Source organism: Pocillopora damicornis, chromosome 3, assembly GCF_964200805.1.
Source record: "Pocillopora damicornis chromosome 3, jaPocDami1.2, whole genome shotgun sequence".
NCBI lineage: Eukaryota > Metazoa > Cnidaria > Anthozoa > Scleractinia > Pocilloporidae > Pocillopora > Pocillopora damicornis.
In genome coordinates, this window is record NC_142672.1 from 16,766,234 (window position 1) to 16,789,215 (window position 22,982).

General features: G+C 38.5%; 2 protein-coding genes and 1 long non-coding RNA gene across 3 annotated transcripts; 1 reads left to right on the forward strand and 2 right to left on the reverse strand.

Annotated features, from left to right (window-relative positions):
* Nucleotides 1–13: 13 nt before the first annotated feature.
* LOC113675756 (dipeptidase 1) lies at nucleotides 14–12,315 on the reverse strand. The gene is made up of 10 exons (XM_027192362.2): nucleotides 12,023–12,315; nucleotides 6,924–7,053; nucleotides 6,025–6,308; nucleotides 5,247–5,310; nucleotides 3,395–3,494; nucleotides 2,969–3,048; nucleotides 2,632–2,749; nucleotides 2,265–2,340; nucleotides 1,513–1,648; nucleotides 14–443 (listed from the first exon to the last, which is right to left on the reverse strand). The coding sequence occupies exons 1-10, from the start codon at nucleotides 12,184–12,186 to the stop codon at nucleotides 294–296; spliced, it is 1,302 nt and encodes a 433-aa protein (XP_027048163.2). The 5' UTR covers nucleotides 12,187–12,315; the 3' UTR covers nucleotides 14–293.
* LOC113675757 (dipeptidase 1) lies at nucleotides 12,305–22,311 on the forward strand. The gene is made up of 10 exons (XM_027192363.2): nucleotides 12,305–12,640; nucleotides 16,253–16,382; nucleotides 16,661–16,944; nucleotides 17,774–17,831; nucleotides 18,396–18,495; nucleotides 20,135–20,211; nucleotides 20,612–20,696; nucleotides 21,059–21,134; nucleotides 21,480–21,615; nucleotides 21,949–22,311. The coding sequence occupies exons 1-10, from the start codon at nucleotides 12,477–12,479 to the stop codon at nucleotides 22,033–22,035; spliced, it is 1,197 nt and encodes a 398-aa protein (XP_027048164.2). The 5' UTR covers nucleotides 12,305–12,476; the 3' UTR covers nucleotides 22,036–22,311.
* LOC149048553 (uncharacterized) lies at nucleotides 13,089–14,480 on the reverse strand. The gene is made up of 2 exons (XR_016184541.1): nucleotides 14,384–14,480; nucleotides 13,089–14,174 (listed from the first exon to the last, which is right to left on the reverse strand). It is a non-coding gene; the product is annotated as an uncharacterized LOC149048553 (long non-coding RNA).
* Nucleotides 22,312–22,982: the final 671 nt, after the last annotated feature.

Below are 22,982 nucleotides of genomic sequence, written 5' to 3' on the forward strand. Positions count from 1 at the left end.
AGAAACTTGTGTATAGCTTGGAAGAAAAACGGCCTCATTTTTTCTTTATTTATCACAGTAAAACTAACAAAAGACAAGATCACTTAAGGCTGATGAAGGAACCAATTCATCATAATTACGTTTGATTTGTCATCATTACAGAAACCTCCACTATAGTTGCGTTTGATTTGTCGATTCTATAGTTATGTTATAAAAATGTATTGAGTCCTTCGTTAGGTTGTGTCATACAACCAAACAAGCTTCTTTCACTAAACTGCAAATCCAGTCAGATCTTAACTTTTCCAGGAAGACCATCAGATTACCAAAGGTACTGCTGTGATTGTTCTGTTGTATTTTGGAACCCAACCTGTCAAACCGCCTCCGTAATTCGGTCTGCAAGTTACATTGGTGAAGAATCGATACTCGTCGTATGGAGGTCGTTCCTTCTGTAGTTTTTTAGCAACCTAGAACAAAACCAGAAAATACTACCGACTCTCAGATATACAACCTCTTAATTGATATTCATGACGAAGGAAAAGCCACAAAATTAATTACATCCAGTCAAATTTTGTGGAGTTTCTACACCAAGATGTTTTATGATCATGTCTAGCATATTAACGCCATGCTGTTAACTTGAATCACTATTGGCTATTGGTTCTCCTTTTCCTTATTTTCATCTCAACTTCTCACATATTATTTCCAGTAAAATCAAAACGATAACATTAACGAACGTGATTGGTTACAATGAGACAGTTATCATGTCATGACTGTGTTAATTGTGCTGTGCGCGTTATTTACGCGCAGGGTTATCCCGAAGAAAACATAAGCATACAACGCACGCAAAGTTCTTTCTTAGGATGGTTGGGTTAGATAGAACATTTTGTGTAACTGATGTTTTCTATTTATACAAAAGATAAAAAGCATTAACTCTTTTAACGATTCGGAAAAAAAATTAAATTACTCTACTTTGACAGAGAGCGAAAAACCCTTCAATTTATCTGAAATAATCCCAGACAGGCCTATGTGTCGTCCGATTCTGAATGCGATCATACTCTTAATTAACTAATCGGACTTCCGTTTCGCAGTCGTCTGCGTCTACTTCGTCCTCTTACCATTGCCAACTCTGAGTTAAGAAAACGAGGGTCTTAATAGTATCCCGAAAATTAACTGCCATACAAATCGTATCAGAAAAACAAAACAAAAAAACAAGCGAAGAACAAACACATGCTGAATAAAGAGGCTTGCGTGAGTAGGGGCCTTTCCCCAACATTTATTATCTGGCGTTTTAAACGTTACTGTGACAATTAAATGAAAGCCCCGTCTAAATCTTGAAAGGAAAGAAAAAAATGCACCTAAGATAAAATATATTGAACCAAACAGGACTTGTTCTAAAATGGGGGAGTAAGCTGTCTCAACAGTCTTGTCCAAGATTTTAGCTTTAGCCACACTGATAATCACCTGGCAGCTGTGCCCTCTAGTAAGGCATAAATGTTTTCATCTAATAGTATACTGACTTCATAACGTTCCACTGACCTCTTCAGCTTCTTCAAAAGCCCTGATGAGATTTTCACCAACCACCTTTTTCACCTCTTCTTCAGTATAATTTCGTTTCAAGAGTTCAGCAATAAGATCAGGAAACTTTGATACATCCCCCAGCCCTTTTGGTAAGCTGAAATATATAATATATAATCACTTTTTTGGAAAGTACCTTAGACACCGTATATACTCGATTAAGCACTCTTAGCGCTTATTAAACTTTAGTGCGCTTATTCGAGATGGGGCCCTATTAAAATTCTCACCATTTTCGGCAAGTTGTTAGTTTATTTTAAAATAAAACAATAAATAAAAGACGTACCAAAAACAGTTAATTTACAGATTTCAAGCCAGTAAAGAAGTACTCCTCTTGTATACTTCAATCAAATTTTTGTTTTTTAGGAGCGGAGGTAGAGGGAGTGGCCCTTATTAACTTTTCCAACCTACAAGGTGACGCACTCGAGGAGGTTGGGCACTCGAGGAGAGTTTGTAATTTTTTACCAAGACTTAAACTTAAATGCTTCACTAGCAAAAGAGGAAAAAAACGAAATTTTAAAAGTTTTAATCAAATTTTGTTGACAGTAATCGAACAAATAAAGTAGTTGTTTTCTTGAATTGGAACATGAGGTACAAGTGCACGTACAGGTTTGTATGTCACCCTGATCACTTGAGGTAATTCCTCAATACTTAGGAATCAAGTAATCCTAAGAAACAAAAAAAATGGATAAAAGAAAATAACGTAGGTATCTTACCGAGTTACACCATCATAATCACTTCCAAGGCCCACGTGATCAATTCCTGCGACCTTCTTAATATGATCAATGTGATCTGAAACCAAACAAAAAAGGAACTGCATTTCAATGTCCCCCATCAATTCTGGTTAACAGTTTGCATGGGCATCTGACCTTATTTAAGGTCCAAACAACTGAACCAAGCTTGCAATAGCTCGGAGAGGCATCCTAACTGGGTGAAACTGTCAACGACATCCCCCCTTCCTCCTCGCGAGAAATATGTCCCTGAGGGTCCAAAGATGAAGAGGTACATGAGAAAGAAGAAAGATCGAACATGGCAAAAATTTTCTCGGGTCTTTGCTCTATTTAAACAGTTGTCCTGACTCACCTGCCACTTGTTCTAAGGTCGCATTCAATGCAATAGTGCCTTTTTTCGATGAATCGCTCTTGTTGCAATGTATGTAGTCACTGTAAAAGTTCACCATAACCACCCCTCCATTATCAGGCTTTCATGCGAAGAAAAAAGCAGCAAAGAAACATCAGTAAAATAGTTGCTCGAATTTTTCTATCAAACTTTGCTTTAAGTGTTTCCTAACTGAAACAAAATCCTCGACGCTTCCTCTACCCTAAAGAAACGCATCTTCCTCCACATTTTGCTGATTTATATAACAACCATACACTACTGCGATAACTGAATGGCATAAGCATGAGTACCAATAACTCACCATTCTCTTAAGGACGTAATCTGGAACGTTGCGACCATGCTGACAGTGAATGTCATACGCAGAGGAATGGCTAAATATCACTAAGAATTATATCAAAGGCATTATGTTATGAAACCAAATACATCTCTGACTTTATTGGTTAGTCAAAGCAGAGAGGATTAAAATCTATTAAATCCTACCAAAGTGATTGAAATGTAGCCTCTGCTTACAATTTTAGTACACTTTCTGGGAAATAAATTGCAACAATAAGCAAGCTTATCATAATTTGGTTTAAGATGGCATCAATTCCACTCGACTAATTCGCAATGACATGAATAGGGGTAGAGGGAGAAGATTTAGAATCAGATATGGGGGTTATAAGATGAAGGAAAAATAACAAACCAAGTCGGAAGGTGGAAAGGAAATTCTTTCTTATCAGCTACATACCAGGGGCTTTGACAGTATCAAGAGTGTCAGTCATTGTCTTAAAGGAAACGTGTGACAAATCAACAAGCATTCCCAGTCGGTTCATCTCAAGTACAACAAGCTGAAATTTAAATTAAGATCTTCTTTTAGAGACTAGAGTAATGCGCGTTTTATCGTTGATGACAAATCCTGTAACTTTCGCTTCTCCGAAAGGCGAAAGTTGCAGGAGACCAAGTGCGTTACAGTAGACGTACTTGTTGGAAACCATCACCATCTTAGCCCGGCCTGTACTATAGGCTTGCCAAAAGAACAGTCATTTTAAACTCTTCCTCAAAGAGTTGAAGAAAACAAATTATCATTTTGAATTAAGTTATACGTAGTGTATATTGGTTTTCCAACAAATCGTAACGACACCAAAATGATCAAAACAGCCAGTAAGAGCAAATATAAACTAATGGCCAGCGACTTATTCAAAATATTCTAACAGTGACCCAATGAGAGCTTCAAGGAAATACAGGAAAAAGCCTCAAGTATGGGAAAATGTATGTAACAAGGCCGTGATAGGTTTGAGATCTGCATCTAAATGGTCGCGTGGGTGGCGTTACGTTATTTAGAGCACTCAGAGACCATAGTAAGGGATCACCAATACAGACACATTCCAAATCCAATGGAAAATTGTTGTGCGTCCTTAAACCGCTGGGGTGTGCCTCGTTGTTCCACTCAGTTCAGTTTCAACATCGCTAATAGATCTATATAACGTTACGTAACCCTTGCGACCATGATCGATAAGGATATAAACAGTGGTAGATTTGACAATTGCAAGATACGAAAACATGCTCAAACACTTTATATTGTATGTCTTTGTATGACTCGAAGAAAAACAGTAATCGACTGAGTGTACGTATTGTGGAAACTACCGCATCAATCTATGATATCGTAGACCGTTGCTGAATTGCTTTGATTGATGGATATTTTTTAAAATTAATTTTGAAATCAAAAGCTGAAAAAGAGCCTTCACAGGATTTCAAATCAGTTGCGGCTCTTTCTTATGTGTTCGAAACGTTTTCAAGTCGCACAAAACATTTCGGTCACAACTGGTGAAGCCTAGAGTGAAGCAAACAGGACGGCGTCATACATAAGATTCCGTAGAAACTGGCAAGGTTAAAATCAGAGAAACAGCAAGAGCGATAAACAAGAAAAAATGAAACAGACACACGGCATGCTAAAACGCAGACTTCAGCGGTTCTAAGAACACGCTAAAGGAACAGGACACGTTTCTGTGTATCATGGCCTTCACCCGTATCGTGATATCTTCTGAATAAAAACTTTTTTTTTATCCTAGAGAACCCAAACAGCTCTTAAAATGCTGGTTCAAAATAATGATGATGTGAGAGAAAATCCTAGCTCGTGCGTTAAGAAAGTTGAACGAGCGGCAACTTACACTCGAACACAGATTTAACGAAGGAAATTTTGTAGTTGGACATTTCTACAAAACTAAGAGCAATGGAATAAGCAAAACCTTTATTTTTGTTGTTTGAGTCGTTGAGTTCAGAAAACGAAGAAACCACTGATTTCGTTTTTTTCAACAATCGGAAAAAGGCTTAGAACTTGTTTTCTTCTCCTCGAGTCGTTGTTTCAGCGTTTCCGCTTATTCCTTGGTCTTTGTTCGATAGCCATCCGAGAATTGCATCAGAATATTAAAAAACAAGCACAACTTTACACAGTCATACAATTTCATACAGTCTATTAGCTCTGAGGCCACTTCAACTTTTATAAAGCACTCTTCATGTTACCAGAAGACAATCTCAGCATAGCGCCATGTAACATAGTGCTGTGTGGAAACCATTTACATGTTTATAATTATAATATTTACCTTTCCAAAGTCTGTAAGACCATTATGGATCTCTCCTGAAAGTTTGTCTATCCACCCATCAGCCCTGAAATAACGACAAGACCAAGAAACTGAGTGAAGAGGATAGCTTCACTCTATAGACTTCTTAATCTAATTAGAAGCACAGACCCCACAATTTGTCTATTTTATTAAATTCTCTGTAGAACCTATTCTTCGTCTTTATAGAGGGCATTTTTTTCTGCGCGTGATCCATTAAAAAGACTCTCAACGTCTGATTCACAAAGACGTACAAATTAATATTATAAAATAGTTGTCTAATCTAATTCAATTGCGTAAGCGTGCTTCATATTCCTATTGTGCACACTCATGACGTCAACAAACAAATCCCTTGAGAAAAAAATTTCCATTGGGTTGAAAATGTTATAAAACAATTGGTTCATACGTCAGCTGTGCGTTCGTCGATATATGAAGAACTTGGGAAGTTTGGAGAGCACGAAAGATGCGTAAGAGTTGCTCGAGGCGTAGCCGAGCGCAACTCTAGCTTCTTGACCAATTGTTAACTTAATTGAGAAGGACATTAATTATAGTGCTTGAAATATGTGAACATCAAAGAAGAGTTGGCAGGCACATTTTGTTCTTATAGTTCAGTTCCTGCACAATACTTCATCAATTATTGTGCAACTAGATCTTCAAGTAAATCAATCATGTTGTACTGCTTTCTTCTAAACATGGAACAAAAGCTGATACTGAAGAATTTGCTTGATTTTTTCTAGAATATTGAAAAAAGGAGGCATCTTACCAAGCAGTGTTGCAAGAATGAGTCAGAGTCATATATCTAACTCCAAGATTATAAAACATTCGTAAAGTGGCTAAGCTCGAGTCAATCATGTGACCACCCTCTAGGCCAATCAGAGATCCAATCTTGTTATTCTTCTTTGCATCTCTAATACCTTGCGCTGTCTTCACAAATACCAGGTCATTTGGATACTTGTTAATTAGTCGATGAATGACAGACACTTGTTCCAGGCCAATTCTCACGGCATCTTTCAGTCGTACATCACATGATGACCAGGCTGCCCAAAACTGTATACGACAAGTGAAAATCGTAGGTTAAGAATTACGTGAGCAGTATGATATCAATTTTGTGTTAGGGTACCCACTTGCATTGGAATCTGGTACCCACCTTCGAGACACTTCCCAGGACGGAATATTGTGATTTTATAAAAACACAAGCGTAAATTAGGCTATTGTTAGCAATGACTTTTCAGTTAAAAGCACATGCGTAAATTAAGGCAATGTAGGTAATTGCTTTTCATATGTGTTTGCAAGTTGATAAGCATACTTCAAGTTAAGCAATAAAGTTAAACATACCGAAAACAACTAAAAAAACCATTCTGAAGCAATAAGATTCTTTTGTCCACAACAAACCATATGCGCCATTTTGAATACAAATTCTATCTGCACAGAGTGACAATTCATTGCCACACCCATCCTCTGTATAAAGACTTGTCATTTGTTGGTTTGCTCTTGTTTGATTTTTGATATGCCATTGTAATCATATTCCATCACTTCCAAGTCTGCCAGGCAGAAATAGAAATGATAGCTTAGGCTCTAAATAAGGAAGTTTCTCCCTAAATGCAGCATTGCTAAATAACCCAATCACACAGAGGCTGTATTTAAATAGCATTTTAGTATTACCTGACTGCCAACTTTTCCTTTTCTTAGTCGGGGTATATCTGTATGCCATCCTGACTCATCCGTGTCAAAAGTCAGATTTTCAAACCTGTTCTTGTACTTCATACGGATCTGATAAGGAATATCATTGTGTCTGCAAAGAAACTGGCCTGAATTAAATCGTGGCTCGGTCAAAAATGTATTTGAGAAAAAAGAGGGAAAGAAAAAAACAAAGTAAATGCAAATTGCAAACGAAAAGATCACAAACCTGCAAAAAATTTGAAAGGAAAACATCGATTGGAAAATGACTTTTAAGGCTTCGAAAACTGTATCTCATTATCACAGGACTAAGCATCGATAGGGAATGCTCTTGCGCGTTTTACATTTCTCTGGAGGGCGGGAGATCCTGATAAATTAACTATTTCCAAGATCATTTGAGCGAGTTTACAAAACTACAATCGAATCTATATTACCCTGCATCAAGCGACCGGTTTTCAAATTCCCGGAATTTATTCCCTTCAATTAATGTAAGTTTCCCTTTACTGAGTCCCAGCGGCCTGTTTGTATTGTCCTCCACCTGTATTGAACAGTCCTGCACTTAGAGCGGGACCACTCAAATGAAACTAAAGGATAATTTTTTTCAAGTAAAATTCACTCTATATTTTTCTCTCGGAATCAATGTTCGTAGTATTTTGGATCGAGTTTTCGTACATTGAGTGGCCAAATATGGCACAAAATGACGTTTCACCGTTTCTCTGCAATATCCCAAATACTTGGTATCTGCTTTACGCGGTCAACCTCAACTGGTCCAAATTTTGTGGTGGTCGCATCAAACTAACATGTTTTAACCAAACTTTCGTCAACAAAGAAATACGCGAATCCTACACACAAATGAATTGAATAAACCCCTCTTTCGGAGTTTTTTTTTTTATTGAGTTTCAGTAATGCATCATAGCATTTCCGATGTTAGTGTAGTATCAGTAGGCTTTTCTACTATAAGGTGAATCTGCATTTAGAACAAGTACACTTTGCCTGACCACAGATCAGTTCCCGAAGTAATTCCATCTAGACATGTATTTAATACATGACATTTTTATGCTTAAAAAGACCTAATTTCTGGTTCCTAGAATTTGGGAACACTTCTTTTACGCGACTTGTTGACTGATCGATAACATCTTCAAACAAAATGCGCTGTCGAAGAATTATGAAATGAAATACTGAAACCAGACACAAAGTGGAAAAAGACTCATATAATTAAACCTATGATAGACGCCAATTTAAGACAGACGGGGGGTGTTTTGTCAACAAAACGCTTCGAAAATATTATTCTTATAAGTAAAATGGTTAAAACTATTTTAGTCAAGTTTATGCACTATCTTGTGTTCGACTTCAGTGCAGCCTTTTGTGATCCTCTTTGGATTAAACAAATAAAAGATAATACGAAAGTCTCCATTATCAGAAACGTGGTTGTATTTGTTCTTGTAATTGCCAGACTGGTCAATCTATCTAGACAGTGCGAAGTGTTCTGTTCGCAACACGTGCGTAAACCAGGCAGTGGGCGCACTCCGATTCCGTTGCATAGTGCCGGGTAACGTTACTTTTATTGTGGCGGTGAAATCGGTAGAAATCAGTAGATTTTGAAGGAATATTCCGCAAAAGTTAGGCCGTTCTTTTTTCTTTTCACCATAGGCTAATGTAATTTGATTTATTCTGACTGTGTGTAGTTATGATTCACATGTGTCACGTATTCACCGGTTCTTGGGAACAAACGCGATCACTGTTTTTAGTATGTATTTTGAGACCGGTTTTCAAGAAGGTCAAATTTGATGTACGTCGTAGTTGGAAGCCTTTCAAAGGTAAAGATGGCCGCTTTGATCCATCTGCAACAGCTCCAACCAAACGCTCTCAAACGCACTTCAACAGTACTCGTGTTTTATGCATTTTAAGTGCTAGTGTTTGAGACCGGTTATGGCTGCGAAAACGCGTTATTGTAGGGACATTACAATATTTCTAAGTGATTGGTTCCGAGAGCGGGCAGTGGTTCTCCGAAAAAATGTTTCGAAGTTTTCTTGGAAGTCTTTTAAATCACCTTTTAATATCATTAAGCAAATAAATATGTTTTGATGAAACCTCTCTCTTTCATTTGCGTTACCCTTGTTTTCTCTACCATCTACTCGCTCATAAATTGTTCCATTTATGGAGAATCTTGTATGTGAGAATCAGTAATTACAGCCCTTTATCGTTCAGGTTGTTTTCGCAGCCATTTGTCAGGTTTTAGAAAAAAATACAAATATTATTCACCAGCCAAGGTCGGTCCGTATTGGGAAAAACTGTGCCCTCTGTCTTGTGTACCAAGGCCTCGGGCACAGTTTTTCCCAATACGGACCTCCATTCTGGCGAATAACATATATTTCCAGTCCTGAGAGGAGCCGTAACAACACACTAGTGTGGTGGTCGAGGGCTTCCACTCAAAATTTTACAATTTTTCAAAGATCAAAAAAAATAAAAGAAAAAATAAATCAAAACTGAAAGTAAAATGGAACGTGACTGCAAAACAAAAGAAAAAGAACGATTGAAAGTAAAATGAAGTAGCAAGCAAATTTAAAAGCAAAAGTAATTGCATTATCAAAGTAAAAATCATTCCAAAATTAAACTGAAATCCAAGGGCAATTCACGTCGAAATAAAGAATAAACTCAATATCAAATCAAAACAAAAGTCCAAGTGAATATCGCTGTGGCTGAGGGCTGTCACTACCATGATACTGTGCGGGCGTGATTGTAGGTCCCATCGTGCGTTGTGTCCATATACTCAAGTTGTGAAGTAGTTTTGATCTTGAGTGATTTAGAAGAGTTTTTTAGTATTTCGATGTCAGATTTCAGAGAGGCCTTGTGGAAAAATAATGCCGATCTTAAAGAGGCTTTGCTAAAATATGTCGGGCGAGGATTACAAAGATGAGAGATGTTAGATTTCCTCACTCGTGACTTTCCGCGTGGAGTCTTAGGATGCTTGATAGAAGGCTTCGTCATTTGGACATATTTTTCAACGATGGTGCTGTTATGAAGGCATTTGAAACTGAGCCAAACGGGTCTGGAAAGCTATTGGGATACCACGCATACCACGCATCATTATTAAATCTTTAAATCTTTGAAAAATTGTAAAATTTTGAGTGGCAGCCCTCGGCTACCATACACGTGTGTTGATATAGCCAATCAGCTGCTGACACGTCACTGTGAACGGTCAGGTCATGTCAACGGACAAGTCGATGAATGAATAGCTTCTTAATGTCACGATTAAGCTCACGATTCTTAATACAAGTTGTTTGTCGGAGCTTTCTCGAATTAGGGCGGCTAAAACACTAAAAAATCCGTATCGCTGACTGACAGTGAAGTTCAAACTTTTCTAGAAGGGGAAGAAAGCCAACATACTAAAAGTAAAACCGAAAGTTACGTATTCAGTGGCTTTGGTGTTAGCATTTCTCTCGGCTGAGAATGAAAATCGGCAACTGGAAGATTTGCCACTAGCTGATTTTGGCCGTTTACCTGAAAGACTTCTTCTGTCGGTAAGGACAAAGTCAATAAACGAGACTTTTGTAAATTGAAAATTACGACCATTGTTGTTTTTGTAATCATGAGTCAACGGATTTTTCCATTTGGGAGTTAGCGCCAACGCACTCTACGATTGTTACTCGGAATTTGTCGATTCATTTATTTTCATTTATAAATGTAGTCGGCTATTGTATTTATATGATAAACAAAATAATACATGGTTGCTTGTGGATATGGAATTTCCCTTCTCGTGTTCCACTTGACATCTCACTCGTTCACTGCGCTACACTCGAAGAGAAATTCCATATCTACGCACGCTCGTGTATTATTCTTTATATCTCGCCTCCTGAAACCGCAAACCAATGGGACAATGGACCTCTAGCGTCAATGACAATGGATCAAGATTTCCCAGGAAAAGTATCGCATTGCAGACACAGTTTTTTAGTTATCTCGATTGCTCAGTGGAGCGTTGAGGAGGACGACACAATATTGGGCAAAGTTGCAAAGGCAAAGGAAAAACCCGCGGCAAAAAAGGAAAAGCCGGAGAATGCCGGTGCCGAGAAGCAAGACAACGAATCGACAGGAAGGAATACTTATTCAGCAATAAGGAATACCCTTACTGCTGAAGTGAGCTCCCAAGCTAAGGTTTTTTTTTTGTAGTTTTAAAATTACGATTCGAAGCTCTCTTCTTGACAGAATGGTAACCCTCCCTTCCGTTTCACCTTAAAGGAGGCGGGGAAGGATGCCTCCTAAGAGCGAATTCGTCGCGGAGGAATCACAGGAGCCGCGCAGGCCCGTCAACACTTTTTAACTTTCAAATGAAAGGCAACAGACGGTGAATCCCCCTTATTTTTCCCGTATATTCACGCTATTCTGGCTGCCAGAGATATTCACTCGACCAACAGGATGCAAATTACTTACTTTTCTTTTACGACCACGATGCAACGCAATCAGAGTGCGCACACCGCCTGTCCGTAAATGGCTCGAGTGCTAACCGCGACTCTCTTCACGCGTGATACAATTGTAACAGGAAACGTCTACCGCATGCCAGTTGTATGAGAATTTTCCGCGGGAGTTTTAGGTAAAGAATTACTTGGACCCTGTCGAAAGACTACAAGATTTTCCTCTTCGGCTACAAAAATTATTTCACTTCTCTCGCGGAGGCGATTTACGTTGTCGTTTGTAAGCTGGATATGTATGCCGTGGAAACGCATCGTATCGGTTTAAGAAAGCATTTTTGAATCGTAAATAACGAAGAGGCTGCATCCACTCATCAGAATAAATATTCCCGAAGAAACTTAATTTCGATTTCGTTGCCAGCAACTGCTATTCACGGTACTTGTCTAATTCAAAACGGATTGTCAGTGCCAGGTGGTATCTCAACTGAAAGCGCGCGCGCGTTCGATAGGTGATCCGCCTTTCATCGCTTGAGCCAACACTCGAGCCCCAGATTAGACAATATATCGTAATTTGCTGGTTCTTAACCCTATTTCCATTACACAAAACGCATCTTTGCCTTTAGACTGTGTCAAACACAAATGTTAGGTCTTTCAAAGCTACATACATGACTAACTCACCCATCCACTAAAGGTGTTTCATCAAGGATCTTATTGGCCGTAGCAAGGTAATCCACAGCCGCACGACGGCTACGATCACGAGTGGCTGGAACACAGCTAACAACAAAAGCAAAGCTGAACAGGAAACATAATGAATAGAGCCGTTCACAGCCCATTTTGCTCATTAACTCTAACCACGATCAATTCAGAGACAAACTCTTTGAACAAACCTGTGCAAAGCGCACTTTGTAATTGAATCCTCTATTTATGCTTCTAAACAATAGCCTGGTCAGTTGTTACACTGTGCTTTATTGCTATCGACCAATGAACGCGCGAGAAATGTGAAAATTAAGAAGAAAAATATGAATTAATAAATAGTTGACTCACTACGTTTGTGCAAGCTAGTCTAGTCATTATCTTGTGACCGACTTCACTGCAGCCTTCTGTATTCCTCTTCAAATTAACCATCATCAGAATGAATAGGAAAGTTATCATTATTGGAACGGTAGTCGTGGTCGTTCTTGTAATCGCCATTGCCGTACCCATAGCAGTGTTGACAGGAAAGAAGAGTACTAGAGATGAATCAAGCCTTACACAGCGTGCTGCACAAGTGTTGGAAGAGACTCCACTTGTTGACGGGTAAGAAATCCTATTCAATCTATTCTTTGCTATAAAAAAACCTTTGAAACCAGCTCGAAAGGAGGAGGACAAAAGGGAATTGCTCCAGAGTTATGCGGGACACTTTGTCACTAGTTATGTGATTTCGGTCAAAGTACAAAGCGCGCGCGCGTGCCGCGTGCAGGGAAGAGAGAAAAGCGCGTTTCACAGTGCGTAAAGCTGCTCATCTCTGTTATTGGTTGTTTCCTTTGATTAAGCCGTTCAAAGATAAAATCATGAGCCCTTCGTTTTCTGCGCAAAGTTGAAAGAAAAGTCACGAGAACATTTCCTACGGAAAACAGAGAAAGTAATGTAAAGGCTCGCCTGGCTTTGTCTTTCGACAGCTCGTTGAGACAGGTTGTAAATTGATACGCCCTCTTTTGACATGTTCTAAGAAAACTCTCTAGACGACGCTCAAGACGACTTATAAAGTTACGTATTTTAAGTTATTTCCCGCTTATCAAGAAACAACACCTGAGTTTAAAGGGGCAGGTACACAACGGGAAAAATTGACGGGAATATCAGATATAACAATGTTATTTTGTCTCTAAATGTGTTTCACCGATGAGCATATTCTCACGACCATAAAGCAGAATCCGGTAAACGTCGGTACCAATTCAGTTTAGAAGAACGCCAGTTCGATATTTTGTACTTGTCACGTTCTATTTTTAAACATTGAGCAGTTTGTTAGGGGTAGTTAGGACATACTTTCGCAAGAGAGAGTACTCTTATCGAATTATGCGGTAAGAAAGATTTGCGAAAGCGAAGACCTATCTTGTCAGTCTAAAATTATCTTAAATTAATAAATCTGTTGATTCAAATCCTTCCTCTCTTTCTGTTTTCAATTTCTCCAATATTAATTTATTTCTGTGCTTGCTCGCTTCTTGACTTGCTTGACTAATAGAAACGGGGTGAATATGTTGGTTTGAGGGGGGAGGGAAAGTGGTCTGTGACTATAAGGAGGCTGAAATATTTCATTGAGAGTTGACAAAAATCAAATAAATTTTTTTTGGGGGAGCCAGGTCGCACCAGAGCGAATTCAAATATTTTCCATTTTTCGCGCGCCAAAAATTGCGGTCGCATTAAACTAGTATCCTCTGACCAAAACTTCATTGACACATACGGCAATAACTAACCTATCTCCCTTCATTGAAAGGTAAAGAAATGTTCTCGCTCGAATTGCTGGGCAAGAATAGATCGTTGTCGAATCATTATCTTTGTGCGCTCGGGTTTTCGTGGAATTTAGCATTCTACGTACAAGTTGCGTAGCGTTTTTCACATTGTTGATACATTATCAGCAGGCTTCTATGCAGCTAGTTCCAGCTTTTAGAAGTAGAAGACGAAGACCTCGCTAAATAGTGCTCGCTTTTAAACCGTCCTTGGTCGTAGTCTTTTTCGCGTCCGACGGAGTCATGGAACGAGATTGGGACCATGATGATTGGTCCGTCGGATGAAAACCAAATTACTTGCGTGGCTCTAAAGAATCCCGAATCGTATAAATAGAATTTTATTCGATCTGAAACAATAAATAAATAAGATTTCTAAACAACAGAACCTAACCAAAAATAAGAGACCTAAGCACATCATATAATCTTCAAAACACGAACAGATTTAACCGCTAATTACATGCGGCCTTACAGAAATTACACTAACAGAAATCAACGCGAATAATTGAATGTAACAAAGCCTAAGGAAACCAAAAACGACTTAAAACAACTGACTTACTTCGTGACGGGATTCCAGAGTTAAACTAAACTGTATAATCATCAAAAACGGGAAAGCTATCCTTATTCATGCCTCCGACACGACACGTGTAAAAACTAACTAAAAACCATCAACTTACTCATATTTCAGTGTCAATCAAGGTGATCAATAAGTGAAAAGAAAAGGTGAAATATTAAACTAAATAAACTTTTAAACGTAACGCAAATGTCACGCGAGCAATGTTCTTCTCGAAACAATGATGATGATGATGATGATCGTTTATTCAGCCTTCTTGCAGTAGAAACTGAATTACAAGGCGGGTCATAATTTACAAATACTTCTACATTATGCATACATAGAACTATTTTAGATATCAATTAAATATAAATATTAAATATTGTGTAAACATTAAATAGGATAAGTAATAAGCTAAATTGCAGTTAAGTATATTACACATGATTCTGATATCTAATAGTACAAAAATTTCCAAATCTAATAGATCTTGAGTAGGTAGGTACAGACACAGTTCTTCCTGCCCTAAGGGCATATGGTCTTGAAAATTGACATCGCGGTACTAAATTTCGTAGTAGGTCAGAAGAGTAGTAACTCCGCTTAAGGAAAGTGACGCATGCATCCTCCCTCCTCTGGCATAGATTAATTAAGCCTGACTTCTTAAGCGCGTCCTCATAACTCATAAACGGGAAAATGATTTTTAGAGCCCTCTTTTGAACCGACTCAATTTGATAACTCAAGTACTACCCATGTATCGTAATTCATTTCTTTTTTTCCTGCTGATATTTTTGGTTGCAGCTTGCACCACTTGTGTTGGCCTCGATAACTCCAATAGAAGGAGAAGTACTCGTTGAAGCTGATTGTTCTCCAAATTGCCGCCAGTGAAAAAAACTGTTATGTCAAGCCATCGCGCGTAGCAAACTACGCTAGCGGATTAAAGTGTATTTTTCCCGCTTAAATTTTATCTAGACGTGTCTTGGATACGATGACAACTAAATGGTTTAAAAAAAAAGATTGTTTGCCAAAATTTGGAAGCCTCCGAGGCTGAACATCGGCTCCTGTGAAGATTGGCGAAGTTTTGGCGATACGCCAAGCTTTTCAAATTGGGGGTTGCACTTATCTTACGCTACTTGTTAACAGATTTTTGGTAAACAAACAAAAAAAGCTCTAGTGCGACCAGGGCCTAAATTAGCACCACACAACGGAGGACACGAACATTAACCAGACCAGATGGTTTTATCGCATTCCACGGTTTGAGATGATTGATATATACGTAAAAGAATATACGTAAAAGAATAATGAAATACAATTACATTTTTGTCATTTCGAGCACTCAACTTGTCATCCGATACAATTTTTACCGTTTCAGTTTGTTGATAGGTAAGGCAATCATTATTAGGTAGAAGGTAACTCATTATTGTCGAGCTGCCAGACAAGCTAGTGGAATTATTCACTTGGGAATTATTGGAAGCACTCTCGTTTTACGAACCGTTCCTCTTGGAAAAAAAAAGGAATATAAACATGACATGAATTTTCGAACAGTTCTGCTCTAATAACTGTTTTGATGTTTGCCTTCCCATCCACAACACTGAACTTTTTCAATGGTTCAAAAAGATACGGCTCCCATGGCATTTTGCGCATGCTGCGACCCTTGCGGTATAATGACCGAAAAATTGTCAGCTATGAGTGAACTTCCTCCAAGACCACGCGAGTGAGTGAATGAAAGGAAGATCTTTTCATGTGTATGATTTAAGCGACTGAAAATTAAAGTAGTTGTGGTGTACTATAGGAATTCTGTCACTCAAACATACCCCACACTTTGATTAAGAACCTTTTGAACCATGTGACCCTTTAACTGCTTTTTTTTCATTTTTTCAGGCATAACGATATTCCATGGCAACTGAGGAAGTATTTCATGAATCAAATGGAAAATGTGACTTTAGACAAGAACAACCCAGAATGGCACACTGATATCCCAAGGTTAAGAAAGGGCAAAGTTGGAGCGCAGGTAAGTGGACTGAGCTCGACACGTTTCCAAGTCACTTTTCCTTCAAGAGTGAGTGCGTCATTTGAAGGAAACAGTAGTAGGCTAGTGCTTTAAGGTTACTGTTAACAAAATAAGATGTTTTCCGGGAAAAATGGAGATATTTGGTATCATTTCTTTACCTCTTAGAATGATCTTCATCTAATTTTTCCTTGCTTTATAAAAAAAAAAAAAGAAAAAAGACAAAAAGTCGAAGACACTCAGCCATTGATTAACCAATGCATTGCGTTCTTTCCTTACAGTTTTGGTCAGCGTACGTTTCCTGTGCCAATCAGTACAAGAACTCGGTACGCTTGTTCCTCGAGCAGATTGACGTCATCCACCGCATGGTTGATAAGTATCCGGGTACTTTTACTTTGGCCACCACTGCGCAGGACATAAAAGATGCGCACAAAGCCGGAAAGATCGCCTCTTTGATTGGAGTAGAAGGGGGTCATGCAATGGATAGTAGTTTGGATGCCCTTCGGATGCTGTATGAATTGGGGGGTCGGTACATGACGTTGACTCACAGCTGTCACACTCCTTGGTGAGTTGCGTGACAATCATTCATTTGTCATTCTTAAGAGCTAATGTCAGCATTCATCAGACAAACAGCGGCAAGTCACCCATATTTGTTTTCCCTCCTACTTTCATATTTTGTAGCCCAATATGTTCTAATAATTGTGGTGGAGTTTTTTTGTAAAAATTTATTTTAGTTTGCGAGAAATAATTTTTTTCGTTCGACCGCTCAAATATGCAAATTTTCACCGTGAATATTACCAGAGTTGTGTGACCTCATGTAACGAATGTACTAGACCTACGGTATTTCTGTGAACATAATCCTTTGTTTTATCATCTAAACTTAATCCCCTGTCGTTATTGAAGCTGGCAAAGAAATATTTATTTTTTGGTGAATATTTTTGTCCGACATACTTTTCCTATGTCGAAAAGTAGCATCAAAATTAAATTAACAAATTTTTATAACAGTTTATAATCACTCGAAACTAAAAAGATAGCCAGTGCGCTATTACCTCTTAACTCCTCTATCTGCGCGCCGGGTTATGTAAAGAGCAATTTAGTAGTACTGGAAGGGATGGTCTAACCCTCTTAGTACACCATAACTACCTGAATGTCTTCTTTTACGAAGGCGGCGAACTCAGTGTGTAGCAGGAGGGAATTTCTATTCACGTTTGATGTTCAGACGCTGATTTGTTGAAGTGGTCGTACTTAGCTGGGACAACATGATAAGAGTTGTTTGAATTTTATGGTGAAAAATTAGCTGCAAGAGTGAATGAAACTTATGCAGACTATATTGTCTAACAGTTTCTAGGATGCAGAATTGGAAAACAGACTAAGTAATTAATAATTTCTTTCAGGGCCGACTCATGTACCCCAGAGAAACCGGAACATAATGGTTTGACTCAATTCGGAAAAGTGAGATATAAATTGTCATTTAATCTTTCTTCTATTTTATCAACTTATTTGATACACTAAAATGGCGGCCAGGTGTTTTTGAAGGCTTCCACCATCTGATTTAATCTACGCATGTTTATCACGGTAGCTCGAGGCTGTAACTGATGTTGGCACCGCACCAAGAACCTCGAGATAGGAAAAGTGAACAAATACTGGCGGTGAGGTTAATGAAGAATTCGCTTTTTAAATTCAGGTCTTCGTTCTCTTGAGAACCCAATATTGCATGAAAATTTTACCCGTCAAAGTTGTGGATAACTCAACTACTGGAACGAATTCCGACTCACGGCAGCCATAGAAATTTGAGCCACGGCAGTCTGCTTGCGAGCGGTTTCTCTGTCTTGTGTTGGTTTCTGGTTTATCTGTCTTGTATGCTGGTATTTAGCGATCTTTCAACTGAGGGAGATCTTTTCTTCTATTGGATACTTAGCTAGTTCAATTTTACCGCAAGAGAAATACATCAGCTTTCATCCGGATGGCGTATCATAGTAGGTACACAATAAGGGGTTTCTTGTGATTATTTTTTAGGACGTGATTAGAGAGATGAATCGGCTTGGGATGTTTGTCGACATATCACATGTTTCCGCCAAAGTCATGCATGATGTTCTTAATATCACAGAAGCCCCAGGTATAAAAGAAAACAGTCATGGTTTGCGAAATCTGTAATAAATTACCTGATTATTTTTTGCAAATCAAATTTTACGTTCATATTTGTAGCTGTTTTAAACGAGATTTTCTACACATATTGTGCGGTAAACAGGAAATAAGAACAGAAGTTCATTATAATTAGATCAACAGAATGAATGTTGACCAAACACCAAATACAGGATCGGAAAAAACTGAATCATTTTGGGGAGAGGAGGAAATCACTAACTAAGACAAACAAAGTGGCTCTAAGCCACTGAATGACGACGGGGTTAAATGCAGAGGCCACTGAACCGACTCCAGATTTGGAAACTTTTATCCATCAGTAAATTCTGCTGATCTCAGATCTGAGCTGTCAGTTAAAAACGCGTTATTTCTCAGCAGACTGTTAAATTATTGGCCAACTATCAGTTGAGCCCCACGCAAAAACTGAACATGCGAAAGCCTTTAACGCTAGTCAGAGAATTTACCAAAAGATAAGGTTATTTCCCACCTTCGCGGGTGTCCTTTGGGAACAAATTCGTACGCGCGCTTGTTTCACTTAAATCCTAGCAAACTATACAACAGAAGAAAGCTTGATAACTGCAGTTTACGTTAAAAATCAAATTAAAGCGAGTTTTCTTTTTAGGAAGTGTCAGGAGCCAGTAAGGCGTGAAACGACCTAGGGTTCTTCTATTGAATTTATCGGGTATCGGATGCCGCAGCACGAGCAAAATGGCTGCGCATTCTTATTCACAAGGCATCATTCGATAATAGTGTGTCGGGCTTTTTCAATATTCTGGTTGGTTGTTTAGACATCGGAAGTTGGGAGTGGCTAAAAATTACGAGGCGTGTTGCTTAAATGGACTAAGGACTTTCTTCCGCTTTTGATTTTTCCGTGGGCAAAGATTTTTCCATAGGCGAGGAGCTTCCACGTGTGTATTTTGTCAAGTGCGCGATGTAAACAAAATATACAAACAACATGAAAAACGAGGCCCAAGTTAAGCGGTTGCCGCGAAAATTCCGCCAGGGTATTCGCCCCTGTACGAGATTATGACACCTTCCTGATGAATTAACTTTTTTTTTATGGAAACGTTTGTTAAATATTTGTATTCAGTGTAATCAAATAAAAGAAACAACTATTTTTTTCGGCCTCTGAAGGTGGGAAGTAACTTTAACAGGAATTGATGGAAGGAGTCAATTTTGGGGTCATAACATCAAGTCAAAAATCAAGGTAATTTGGTCTGTATTATCATCTGAGTTGATAACGTTAATTGGCCTCCGTTAAGAGTTTGAAAGCTGACGTTTCGAGCGTCAGCCCTTTGTAAGATCTAATGACAAAGGGCTAACGCTCGAAACTCTTAACAGTGGCCAATTAACGTTATTAACTCGGATAATAATACAAAATTACCTTGTTATACTCTCCCACCGACGCAGTACCACAAATTCTTTTGAACCTTACTCCCTTTATCAACTCGGAAATTGCTTTCAGACATGATACGAGTAAAAAATTAGTGTGATTTCCTCTCCCTCCCCATTCTCCCCTAAAAATGTATTATATGCGATGACCGCCTTAGTTGGATGAATTATTGTAATCATTCATCATCATACAACCTCAAGTAATTCGTAAACACCTGTTTCAGTTATTTTCAGTCACTCCTCCGCCTATGCACTTTGCAAAAACCCGCGGAACGTTCCTGATGATGTCCTAGAAAAACTTGTGAGAACATTTATTCCTTATTTGTTCATTTATCTACACGTTCTTTTGTTTCTTTATTTGTCTTTTCATACTCTCTGTTGTATTCGTTCTCTCGCCTAGTGATTCGTTAACTATGCCCGGTGGTTATTTCGTTACCTGAGTCACGCTATAGAGGGCTAAGGAGACCGGAAAATATGCTACCTTAAGGACTTACTTTTTCATCATTGTTTTTACACGTAATAGTAAAATGAGATCAAACGTCACTGCCATTATGGTCTTATTTTGCATTTTTTGGCTGCAACATACCATGTTTAAAAAATAATTATTCAGTCGTTCGTTAGTTCGTTGGTTTCATAACATTCCCATTATGTACTAGCTCATAGTAAATATGATAATAATGATAACAGTGCTTCCGTTACAGCCCAGGAATGGTGGAGTAGTTATGGTGAACTTTTACAACGATTATGTCACTTGCAGAAAAGATGCGACTCTCAGTGATGTTGCAGGTATTGATATGCGTTAAATAATGGGATTCAGTTGTTTCCAAATTCTGGTGAAGCTGATTAAGGCTAGGGAAGAAATGGGACTCACTCGATCTGTGCACACATTTTCTAGACGCGAAACGCTTGATAAAACAACATGATGAAAACTGAGTGAAAGAAACCAACTTGACTTTTATGTCGTCATCTATAATATCTCGCAGTCATTTCATTCGATTTCATTTCCATTTAGTAGAAATGTCAGCCTGAGTTTTAACGTAAGCTTCATTACTCGCGCATTGTTAACTCCACATTCGAGTTTTGTGGTCAGAATTGAATCAAAGGAAATAAGACACTGTTTTAATCGGTATGCTTTCGGATATTTTCAGATCATATCGATCACATCAAGGAAGTCGCAGGAATTGATCATGTTGGTCTCGGTGGTGATTATGATGGCGTACCAAGGTCTGTAGCTGTTTATCAAGATTAATTGGTACACTTCTATGTGCGATTTATCTCAGTCAAGCTTAAGGCCGCACTTTTTATTTTTTAACCGCAATGACAACCCAAGCGGGATACTGGAAGAATCATTACTCGAAAAGTTGATGAATCGCTCCTCTAAGACTAAAACTATGGGTTTTTACTAACCTGAGACCTTCAAGTACTCAGTTATTTACGCAAATTTTTGATAGGTGTCCAGAAAGGGGAATTTGAAAGGAGACACATGAAGTTATCGTCCAGGCTCGCTTTAAGCTTTAATTCTTTTTAACCACACTTGAAGCTCTTATTATGTTCATTTACTGACTTCAGAGTTCCGACAGGATTGGAGGATGTTTCAACTTATCCTAAACTAGTAGAAGAACTCCTCCGGCGAGGATACAGCAACGCAGAGGCCAGTAAAATTGTGGGAGGAAACTTGATCACTGCCATGGAAAAAATGGAAAAGGTTAGCAAGAGCAAATTTACAAAGGAGTTTGTAAGTCCCTTTTTGCATTATAACCGTTACCCCGAGTTTCTCTGGGCGAACTGACTTTCAAAACATTTCTTTCATGTTAAGTCAAACCGTTTACGTGAAGATTATAAGAGACGAGTTTATTTGAACATAGCATCCAAGGGCAATTTTCAAGTCGCACCCGTGGCTTTCCCAGCCATATTAGCTATATGACAGAAAACGTGATTATAGTTATGGTTTTTATGTTACCGCTTTATAAACATTCATGTAGCAATGAAGGAATTTAACATTTATTGTTAATTTTCATCAAATTATCTCTTTTTTAAGGTCGCTGAGGGCAAAAAGGAGGTTCCTCCGTATGATAACTACATTAGTGTCGACGAATCTTGTCGACCAGCTCTTGATGGACTGTGAACTTGATGAAGAAAGGCTCAACCAAATACCTCAAAGGCACCCATAAAATTTTACTTTTGACAACTTGCTTTTTTGGCTTCTCCGTTGAGATCTTTGTAGTCCTATGGTTTTTGTTCAGATCGTTCTGAAATTTTTGCTTCATAAGTTTTTTATAGCTTATATAACTTTTCCTAGTTTTGAGGCTTCATGGTAAAGCTCAATCTACCATAAGTGATCGCAAACCTTGCGATGAATAAATAATTATATTGATGGAAAAATAAAGTATTATTTTCCTCAGTTGCAGTGCTCCAACAAGCACCTAGAGGGTTCTTTTATCCTCCGAGAGTGCTTACTCGGTTTTTGTGTGGCTGAAACAAAGTGTAAACCACTCCATGTCATCGCCTAAGAAATTTATTCCTGGGTTTGTCACGGCGAACAGAGCGCTTGTCACGTGTTTTACTGTGCCATAGCTTACAGTAGTTACATAAGCCTCAGGAAGCGGCTATTTCGTATTTTGTAATACGTTGTCGAAGATCGTATTTTATCTAGTTATTCGTTTATCTTTGTTGCTTAAAATTCAAACGGCGGCTTTCATACAGTTGGCTTGTCTTGTAAGTGCGGATTACAGTGAGGAGTTGTACTGTTGCGAATGCCAAACACCAGGCTGTTCTTCGCAAACTTCACGGTTTATTTTTCCTTATTCACTGATCACGTCCCGATTTATTGATAGAAGAAGATAATATTCTTTAGCCGGTTTTCTTTTATCACTGACGTACAACACACCCTAAATCCTAGACAACGATGATATATGGGCTGATTAATTGGTTCTATTGTCTACATTGAAATCACAAGAAAAGAGATCACATAACGCTAATCACTTATCGTAGTGAATGTCACACTATACAGCTAAAAATATCTCGACACACTCCCCTATTTGCTTCCGTCACGGGAGCAAATACAATTCGAGT

Bases quoted from the DNA above. Each gene is read 5' to 3' on its own strand.
- LOC113675756 (XM_027192362.2), bottom strand. From the start codon at position 12,186: ATGAGCAAAATGGGCTGTGAACGGCTCTATTCATTATGTTTCCTGTTC. The intron at 5,311-6,024 runs GTAAGATGCCTC...TCGTTATTTCAG, and splicing joins CATTCTTGCAACACTGCTTG to GGCTGATGGGTGGATAGACA. The intron at 2,341-2,631 runs GTGAGTCAGGAC...GTTTGGTTTCAG, and splicing joins GACCTTAGAACAAGTGGCAG to ATCACATTGATCATATTAAG.
- LOC113675757 (XM_027192363.2), top strand. From the start codon at position 12,477: ATGAATAGGAAAGTTATCATTATTGGAACGGTAGTCGTGGTCGTTCTT. The intron at 16,383-16,660 runs GTAAGTGGACTG...CTTTCCTTACAG, and splicing joins AGGGCAAAGTTGGAGCGCAG to TTTTGGTCAGCGTACGTTTC. The intron at 20,697-21,058 runs GTATTGATATGC...GGATATTTTCAG, and splicing joins GACTCTCAGTGATGTTGCAG to ATCATATCGATCACATCAAG.